Below are 10,339 nucleotides of genomic sequence, written 5' to 3'. Positions count from 1 at the left end.
ATAATCTGGAACAGTTACTCAACACATTTTTAATTTTTGCTCATTTTAAATCTTTTTGCAATATTTTCCAATTATTATCCACATTTACAGTTATGGAAACAGGCTCATAGTGGCTGGGTGATTTGTTCAGAGTCACTAAAAGTATACAAGGCAATGTCTGGATTCAAAGCCATCTTTCATGACTCCACATTAGAGTGGCTTTATTTGAGGGGCTGAGATCTGTTATTTTGTTTTTGTTTGTTTTTAGGGGATGAACAACCAATACATCCGACGAGAAGTCTTTTGCTGTGAAACTTGTCACGAGCTCAAAAGCTTCTGGGAAAAAGAAATTAGCAAACAGACTTACTACCGGGAGCTGGAGGAGGATCGTCAAGGAAGGAGCGCCCTGAGGAAGTATGTGGGGGTTCTCTACTGCTTTGGAAAGTAGGGTTCCCCGGAAATAGACCAGATGTGAAGATGGGGAGCCTGGATGATTTCATTACCCATTGTTCTGAGAATGTGAGTGCTGGCTGTGGTGTGGTAAAGTCACTGCAGCCAAGAAGAAGGAAGAATGAGGGCTCAGGGAGGGGCCACCACGGGCCATGCAGAGCCACAGCAGAAACGCCAGCTTCCCCTCAGGTGGCAGAAGGCAGAACCCAAGGGAAAGTCTAAGCCAGAGCCTTTCCTGGGGTCTCCATGGGAAAGGCGAGGAAGGGCAGGTGGTCAGGTTGGGACTGCTAGCTGAATAATTCCAGTGGATTTATTTAGTCTATAGATGTGGTTCCTAGCTGCCTGGTCCCTTGCCGTGGGATGATTTGGGACAGAGGAAATATGGCTTCACGTGGGACAATTAGGTAATCAAGTAGTTGGGGTCACAGGAGCAGGATTGATCTAGATGCTTAGCAGCCAAACTTTTTGCTCTCTCTAAGAGAGGGCAAGTCCTGGATGGGCAGTTTTTCTGTGGCCAGCAAGCTTTTCAAGATGTCAGAATATCATAAAGTATAGAAAATTAAAGACATGTTAAACTCTCTACCCACTCAGTCTTACCACAATCTGTATCAGTGTTTCTCAACCTCAGCACATTTGACATTTGGGGCCAGAGAATTCTTGTTTACTATCTCCCATCATTAACAAATGTGCCCTGGAAGGCATAGTCACCCCACTGAGAACCAATGACTTGTAGATAAAATGAGCATCCTATATAATAAAAGGGTAATATGCATATTGACCCTAATGGTGGAACAACCAGAACGACCACTCGACCAGTCACTATGAGGCTCACTGACCACCTCTCAGTCTCTTTCCCCAGCCGGCAGGCTCCCATCACCCAATGGTGAATGGGAAACTGGGGGTGGGTAGCGGGGGATGTGGGCGGCGCCAGGCCAAGGACCTCACAGATTGCCCCACACACAAAAGGCAACCCATGGCAGGGGCAAGGCTGGCGATCGGGCAGAAACAGCCGACCACTCAGTTTCTCTCCCTGGCAGGCAGGCTCCAATCGCTCAATGGGTAATAGGGCAGTGGGGTGCAGGGGCCCGGCCAGGTGCGGGTAGCTGGGGAAGATGCCTGGATCACAGTCCAGGCCTAGAGACTGTACCCATGCATGAATTTCATGCTCTGGGCCTCTAGTATTTATATAAATAACAATGAGGTTCTGTTGTTTATATCTGGATGAACTACAAAATATCTTTCCTGTTACCATCCCCAGCACATGAGATTATACTAAATTTCAGAATTGTGTCAACAGGTAAGTGTGAATGTGGAAGATCCCACATCTGGGGTTATACATATTAAGATCTGTGGGGGAAGGCTAGTGTGGTCTTTCCCTCATGGGCAAATGAACTTGTGTTCTAGCCAAAGGAGTTCTCTCAGAGGAGAACATGTACTTATGTGAGAAGACATGTGTCACATGTGTCAACATTGCTCTGAGGACAAGGAGCAGCACCTGCCTGGACATGTGCAGAGCCTTGCAGCCCACAAATCAGCTCAGTTTTTCAGGGACTGTCTATGTTTTTTCTCCCTAAAATAGGAGCAGCCCAGCCAAGTGGTCTGTTTGCCGAGATATCCACTCACAAGAGGAGTGGCGGCTGGGCCTTCTGCTAGTCAGCAAGGCACCGTGCCTCCATGTTTGTGAGCATGCCGAGCTGAAAACAAGTGTAATTCGCATGTGCTGAGTCAACATGAACTTATAAAAACCTTTCTTAGCCCCTGAGGGTAAATAACCTATCTCCACACCCAGACATGAGCTCTGCCACCAACCCGGACAGGCCTGTAATGACATAAACTTCCCTCGTATTACTGCTGTCACTGCATCCCAGAGGTTTCGATATCTTGTAATGTCATTCTCATTGGCTCTATATATCTTTTGAACTCCCCGTTTATTTCTTCTTTGATCCGGCCATTTTTTTCAGTAATATGTAGTTTAATCTTCACGTATTTGTGGGTTTCTTTATGTCCTTTTTGCAGTTGATTTCTAATGTCGAGGCATTATGGTCAGAGACTATGTTTGGTATAATTTCAATCCTCTTGAATTTGTTGATGCTAATTTTGTGACCAACATATGGTCTATCCTTGAGGCTGTCCCATGTGCACTGGAAAAGAATGCATCATCTGATTTTATGGGATGCAAGGTTCTGTAAATGTCAATTATGTCCATTTGGTCCAGTGTTTCATTTAAGGCCAATATCTCTGTATTGATTTTCTGTTTGGTTGATCTGTCTAGAGCTGTCAATGGAGTACTAAGGTCCCCAATTATCATTGTGTTTTGATCTGTTTCTCCCTTTAGTTCTGTGAATAGTTTTTATATATTTCGGTGCTCCTTGATTGGGTGCATATATATTAAGAAGTGTTATGTCTTATTGATGTAGTGTTCCCTTTATCATTATAAAGTATCCATCTTTGTCACATGTTATCTTTGTTTCTTAAAATCTATTTTGTCAGTTGTAAAGATGACTACACTTGCTTTTCTGTGGCTGTTGTTTGCTTGGAGAGTCATTTTCCACCCTTTTGCTTTGAATCTACCTTTGACTTTGCAGTTTAGATGTGTCTCTTATAGGCAGCACACGGTTGGGTTTTGTTTTTTCTCCACTCTCTACTCTGTGCCTCTTTATTGGTGAATTCAGACCATTTCCATTTAGGCTAATTATTAATGTACTAGGGGCCCGGTGCAGGAAATTCGTGTGCTGGGGTGGGGGGTGTCCTTCAACCCAGCCTGCCCCCTCTCACATACTGGGAGCCCTCAGGGGATGTCCTAGTGACGGCTTATGCCTGCACTCTGCTCCCCTTGGGGATAGGGCCTAAGCTGCAGTCTGGCCTCCCTTTGTGGGAGGTGACCAGACTGATCAGGGGAAGGCACCAGCCCCATCACCACGCTGCTGCAGCCATTGCCAGTCACTGCAGCCAGCAAGGTTTTTTCATCAACATGGACTCCAGTCCCTTCACCATGAAAAAATGACAACTTTCTTCAGGCATTTTCAAGATGTGTCTTTCATATAATAATAATTTCTTTATTATTTTTTTTATCCTCACCTGAGGATATGTTTCCATTGATTTTTAGAGAATGTGGAAGAGAAAGGGAAAACAGAGAGAAACATGAAAGTGAGAGGAACACTTTGATTGGTTGCCTCCTGCAGGAGCCCTGACCTGGGCCCCGGCCAGGGAGGAGCCTGCAACCTAGGTAGATGCCCTTGGTCAGAATTGAACTCAGACCCTGCCATCGGCAGGCCAAGGCATTATCCACTGAGCCAAACCAGCTAGGACAGCATATGACATTTCTTAGCCCTCCAGCAGTGGACCTTTGTTTTTTTCGCCAGCAGTGTGGTGAAAAACCCTAGATAACCTTTTTGGATTCTTATTACCCAAGTTACTAAGAATATTACCAGTGACATACAGGGAGCTTAACCAATGAGTGGTCAGAAAAGGTGTTTCCTCTATAGTTCACACCAATCACTGGCTTGCCCCCCAACCCCCACCCCGCCCCAGGCCTGACACCTCAGCCAGAGGTGTCAACCCCCATCACCCTCTCATAGTCAGATCGGCCCCTTGCCCAGGTCTGACGCCTCTGCCAGAGGTGTCAAACCTAGTCAGGGGACCCCCATCTTCCCCCGATCACTGTCTCCGCCCCCCACCCAGGCCTGATGCCTCTGGCCCATCTCCCCCCGATCATCAGCTTCGCCCTCTCCCAGGCCTGACACCTCAGCCAGAGGTGTCGACCCCCATCACCCTCTCATAGTCAGATCGGCCCCTTGCCCAGGTCTGTTGCCTCTGCCAGAGGTGTCAAACCTAGTCAGGGGACCCCCATCTTCCCCCGATCACTGTCTCTGCCCCCCACCCAGGCCTGATGCCTCTGGCCCAGGCATCAGGCCTGGGAAGGGGACCCCCATCTCCCACTGATCACCGGCTTCTGGGTAGCTTCCACGGCTTCTGGGGACAGCCTGCAGCCCGGGATGACGGCTCGAGTTGGCGGCTGCATTGTCCCGCCCTGCCTGCCGTATGCAAATTAGCCGCCATCTTTGTTGGTGGTTAATTTGCTTATCATGCTGATTAGCCAATGAGAGGCATAGTGAAGGTACGGTCAATTACCATGTTTGTCTATTATTAGATAGGATGAGGATTTCTTATAGTCATTTTATCTTTTGTTTTCTGGTAATTCTGGGCCTTCATTGTTCCTTTCCCTTTATGTTTCTGTTGTTTTTGTTTGATCATATTCCATACATCTTTGCTCTGTTTCCTCTTTTTTTAAGCTATATGTCCTGGTTTGGGGATTTCTGTGTGTGGTTACCATCCTATATAATAAAAAGGTAATATGCAAATCAACCAAACGGTGGAACAACCAGTCACTATGATGTGCACTGACAACCAGGGGGCAGACGCTCAATGCAGGAGTTGCCCCCTAGTGGTCAATGTACTCCCACAGGGGAAGCACCCCTCAGCCACACAAGGGCTGACAGCTGGCTAGTGCAGTGGCAGTGGCGGGAGCCTCTTCTGCCTCCATGGGATGTCCAACTGCAGCTTAGGCCCACTCCCCACCATCAGTCAAATATCCCCCAAAGGCTCCAAGACTGCTAAAGGGCGCAGGCCAGGCTAAGATCTTCCACCCGCCAAGTTCACGAATGTCATGCACCAGGCCTCTAGTTAGATTTATAAAAAATTGAGTTGTATATATCCCATAATTTGTTTTTTTATTTTCATTTTTTAGTGCATCTGATCTTCATCTTTCTTAGCCACTTCAGACCTTTCCCCCCTCCTCTTTTATATTTTTGTTGTCACAAATTCTCCCTGTTTATGTTGTAAGTTTTTGGGATCTTACTTATAGTGTTGTGACTTTATGGTCTTTGTTTCAAGTAGAATAACTCCTTGAGTATTTCCTGCAATTGAGCTTTTCTCGTGATAAAATCCCTCAGCTTCTGTATGTCTGGGAATATCTTTATTTCTCCTTCATATTTAAAGGATAACTTTGCTAGATATATTATTTGTGGCTGGTAATTTCTCTCTTTCAGATGTTTAAATGTTTGGTACCACTTTCATCTGCCATGTAGAGTATCTGCTGAGAAGTTGGATGAAATTCTGGTGAGTTTTCCTTTGTAGGTCGACTTCCTTCTTTTCCGTGGCTGCATGATAATTTTTTCTTTGTCATTAATTTTGACAGCTGTAATACCAAATGCCTTGGAGAGGGCCTGTTTGGATTGATGTAACTAGGTATTCTGATTATTTCTTGGATTCAAGGATCTAGTCTTTCTATGGTTTTGGGAAGTTCTCACCCACTATTTGTTTTAATAGACTCTCCATTCCATGCTCCCTCTCTTCCTCCTCCACAATGCCTATACTTCTAATATTGCCTTTTCTGATGGAGCCAGATAGCTCCTGTAGAGCTCTTTAATTTTTCTTTATGTTCAGGTCTCTCTCTTCTTCCCTCTGCATCATTTCTTGTTTCATATCTTCAATATCATTAATTATTTTCCCCATCTTTTTGCTTCTGTTTTCTATACATGGTAGGTTACTCTCCATCTCTTTAATTGCACTCTTTATTTACAGAATTTCTGATCAATTAATTTTTAGAATTCCAATCTCTTTGGTGAAGTACTCATTTTATTTATTGATTTGTTTTCTGAGGGCACTGAATTCCCTGTTGATATTTTCTTGCATCTTGTTGAGTATTTTCAGAACTGCAATATTGAAATCTCCATCATTTATATCACATATTTCCATGTGTTCCAATCTGCTTTCTGGGAATTTTTCATTTCCTTTATGGTCATCTCCGTTACTGTGGTTCTTCATGGTACTTGCTGTCCTTTGCTTACACATTTATCTCTGAAGAGGTCTTTCTACTATTTTCCAACAGATGGCACTGGATTGGAAGATTTTTTACCTCTGTGGTCTTCCAGTCTTGAATCTCTGCAGCTTCCATAGGCAGTACAGCTGCACTACTTGGGGTGGGGTTTGTTTTGCTCTCATCATAGGGGCAACCCCTAACCTTCGTGGGTCCTGACAACACCTGTTTTGGCTTTCATTGTAAGAATTATTTGTTTTGTTGTTAATCCTTACCCAAGGATATTTTTCCATTGATTTTTAGAGAGAATAGAATAGAGGGTGTGAGACAGAGGGAGAGAAACATCAATGTGAGAGAGACACATCAATTGATTGCCTCCCACACTCACCCCAACCTGGGTACATGCCCTTGAGTGGAATCAATCTCATGATCCTTCATTCCAAGGGCCAATGCTCTAACCACTGAGATAAACATGCTAGGGCAAGAGTTTTTGTTTTGTTTTCATATTTTTCTTTTTTGTCTGTTTTTCCTGGTGGGTTTTTGGTGTTTGTTTGTTTGTTTGTTTGTTTTGATCTTTCTATGAGGTGGGTGGTATCTCCTTGTGGTTTTAATTTGCTTTTTTCTAACTATGTTAAGCATCTTTTATAGGCTTGTTTGTCATCCACACAACTTCTTTGGTAAAATGTCTGTTCAAATATTTTACCAGTTATATATTTAGTCGTTTATTTTCATCTCATTGAGTTTGGAATTTTATATATTCTGGAACCAAGTCCCTGAATATGTGATTTTTTAATATCTTCTCTCTATTTTTGGCTTGTCTTTTATTTTTTTACAGTATCTTTCACAGAGCAAATTTAAGTCCCAAATCTTCCTCTTTTTTTTAATGACTCATGCCTTTTGTGTTGTATCTAAGAATTCTTCCTAGTCCCAAGGAATATAATAAAAAAATCCTTTTGTGGGTGTTTTTCTGAAAGTCTTAGTCTTACAGTTACATTAGATCTATGATTAATTTTATATAAGATGTGAGATATGGGTCAAAGTCCACACTTTCTTTTGAATATGGATGTATGATGTCCTAGCCCCATTTGTGTATATATATATGCCTTCCTGCAATGAGTTGTCTTTGCCCTTGTCAAAAGCAATTGGCCATATTTGTGTATATTCATTTCTGGGCTCTCTATTTAAATCCATTGATCTATTTGCAATAGATCTTCACCAATGCCATGTTGTCTTGATGGTGGTAGACTTATATTAAGTATCAAAATCATGCAGTGTGAGTCCTCCAACTTTCTTTTCCTTCAAAATTGTTTTCGCTAACCTGTTTCTTTTTCCTTTCCATACAAAATTTAGAATCGGTTTATTCTTATCTACAAAAGATGGGACATTGATTGAGATTACATTGAATCCACACAGGAAGGAATACACTTTGGGGGAAATTATATATTCAGAGGCTTTGCTCATTTGTCTATTTGCTTTTTCCTTCACTAATTTGTAAAAGTCATATGTTTCTCTTAATAATGTTCTTTTACAAGGAAAAAAAGAAAAACCTTCGTGGGACCAGCAGGCATGGAGGCCAATGCACTAAGCCCAGTGTACTGTTTCTCCCCTCAGGCTCAGAGAAGGGTGGAAGCGGAGACTGGAGGAGAGGCTGCGGGTGCTGGACCGTCCTGAGGAGAAGCCGCAGGAGGCGAACACTGTGGGCTGACAGCCTCCTGCCTCCTCCACTTCACAGACAACAGGCCAAGGGCACTTTCTAGGAGATAAACGGATGCTCCCTTTCTGTCCACTTACTGAGCAGGACACTCAGTTTGCTCTCCCATTTACATGCGAGTCCTTCCTGTGATCACAGAGGTTCCTAAGCAAGGCGTTCTCCCTGCAGGAGGAGGGTGACTGCCAATGGGGTAGGAAGCTCTGGTAGTTTAATATAAAAGCTCCTGGAACTAGCACTCCCCCTGCTCCACAGATCCACGCAGTGCAGCTTATTTCCACATTTTCTTCTCCTTGTGAAAGCTGAATGCCTTCTCCAAGCTGCCAGAGGGCAATGATCTTGATGGGAATCTGGCTTCCTCAGTCTTTTGGGAAAACAGTCATATAATCTTTGCTTCTTGTCTCCCATGTGCGTGAAGACAAAAATGCAACCACTTACAGAAATAAAGCAATTCATATAAAGAGAAGATGTGGTTTGAAAATAAACTAAACTAATTTCTTTTCTCTTTGTATGATTTGTATTGGTTTTTTTTCATAAACATGCTTAATTAGAAATAAGCAGTGAAAACATGATAATGCTCAGCACATATGTTTGCAGTGCCCTCGCTGGTGTGTGTGCCTTGTGCTAATTCCCCGTCTTGGTTAGTTCTCAGCTGCAATAGCAATGCCAGCTCCAGTTGTCCCCAGACATGTTCTGGGATTTCAAGCCACCCTCACTGCAGCTCCTCTCAGGCCCAGATCATGGTCACAGGGCAGGAAGGATTCCAGCAGCCACTAGGGCTCCTCTGCCCAGGGATTCCGCACTAGGGGAAAGGAGCGGAGTGGGGAGCCCTGGGCGGCCATGTTACCCAGACGGCCAGAGGTACAGGGGGTGAGGTGGCTGATACTCTGAGACAGGCTAGGGATGCCATCTGGGGTATAAACTGCTCCCCCTGGAAGACTGGAAGAGCTCATCATGGCTGAGAGAGCCATGGGTGGCAAGAGGGCTAGAGAGGTGGTTCTTGGTCACCACAGTTACCAGAGCCAGGGCGCAGCGCTCAGGACCCTGCTATGGGCCCTTATCCAATCTGCATACAATAAAGAAACAGCAAACAGTACACAGCAAACAGCAGCTGGGGAAATGTGTGCAAAGTGTTTTTTAAAAAAAGTGGCTACTAGTAAAATGGAATAGTAGCAAGGACAAAGCATCATTGGGAATATATATCAAGGTACCTAACCACATCTGGGGATCATGAAAAATCCCCCGAGAAACTGCTGTTGAAGCTGAGGCCTGTAAAAGTGAGCAAGAGACACCCAGGAAAATGGGCATGGAGGGAGGCTCTTGGCAGAGAAGAGCAGCTTATGTGAAGAGCTAGAGGAGCAGAGCTGCAGGGCAGGGCCTGGGGTCCTGGGGAAATGTGTGCCCATGACACAGAGGAGGAGGGGAGCTGCTCTGGAGGAGGGCGGGGAGCCAAGGCTGAGATTCTGGATGGACCCACAGGGGCACACGAAGCCATGGCAGGTTTTGGGAAGAATGAGCTGATTAGCTTTGCATTTCTAATTTTTTCAGATTTTGTAATACACATACATACATTCTAGAATTTATAGAAGTTCATAAGTATGGTCATATCATACATGCTGATGTGATTTTATTACAGTTTACTATTAACCTTTTCTCCTTTGTCTTGGCTGTCTCCCTCCCTTTCTTCTCTCTCTCTCTCTCTCTCTCTCTCTCTCTCTCTCTCTCTTTTTAATATATACTAGAGGCCCGGTGCACAAATTGGTGCATGAGGGGTAGGAGGAACTGTGGGAGGTTGTCCAGCAGGCCCCAGTCTGGTTGTGTAGATGTGCTGAGGTAGCAGCAAGCAAAGACCACAGACAGAGCACCCCATAATGGCCTGTACACCGGCTAAGCTCTGAGGTGGAAATACAGTTCTTCTTCCCTGTCTGTGCTCCAGCAGCCTCACTCTCCCGGGGTGGGAGTTGCTGACAGACGGGTCATCTCTCCTACCTCAGCCACACATTTTCTCAGGGCTCCAACCCCAAGCATGATAGGTAGCTGACTCTGCCCATGGTGGCACACCACCATAGAAGTGCTAGCCAATCAGTGGTTGGGAGCCCAGAAAGGGGCGGGCTGAGCTGGAAGTGGCTAACAAGGGCAGGAGGGGAGTGGCAGGGTGTGGTGGCAGCGATACGATGGCGGTGGTGTTTACGTCTTTGCAGTTAGGCTGCTGCCTTGTCCCTTCTGCCTCCTCTGAGCTGCTACTCTGCCTTGACCAGCACCTGGGCACTCTCTTCCTTCAGGCTTTCAGACCCAGATTCTCCTGTGCCCAGAGCATTAGCTGAGGACAGGAACCACGGGAGGTTGGCTGTGGGAGCACACTGACCACCAGGGGGCAGCTCCTG

At 45.1% G+C, this 10,339-nt stretch overlaps 1 protein-coding gene across 1 annotated transcript; it reads left to right on the top strand.

Moving 5' to 3' along the window:
• The first annotated feature begins 250 nt into the window (after window positions 1-250).
• LOC132212728 (protein FAM240B-like) lies at window positions 251-8,421 on the top strand. Its single transcript, XM_059658727.1, has 2 exons — window positions 251-393; window positions 7,859-8,421. Exons 1-2 carry the CDS (start codon window positions 251-253, stop codon window positions 7,950-7,952), a joined length of 237 nt encoding a protein of 78 aa, XP_059514710.1. The 3' UTR covers window positions 7,953-8,421.
• Window positions 8,422-10,339: the final 1,918 nt, after the last annotated feature.

This window comes from Myotis daubentonii, chromosome 11 (assembly GCF_963259705.1).
Source record: "Myotis daubentonii chromosome 11, mMyoDau2.1, whole genome shotgun sequence".
Classification (NCBI taxonomy): Eukaryota; Metazoa; Chordata; class Mammalia; order Chiroptera; family Vespertilionidae; genus Myotis; species Myotis daubentonii.
The sequence above is the reverse complement of the archived record's forward strand: the minus strand, read 5'-3'. Positions and strand labels throughout refer to the sequence as shown.

Excerpts from the sequence above, each read along its gene's own strand:
- LOC132212728 (XM_059658727.1), top strand. The coding sequence starts at position 251 with ATGAACAACCAATACATCCGACGAGAAGTCTTTTGCTGTGAAACTTGT. Across the intron at positions 394-7,858 it reads GGAAGGAGCGCCCTGAGGAA|GCTCAGAGAAGGGTGGAAGC; the intron begins GTATGTGGGGGT and ends TTCTCCCCTCAG.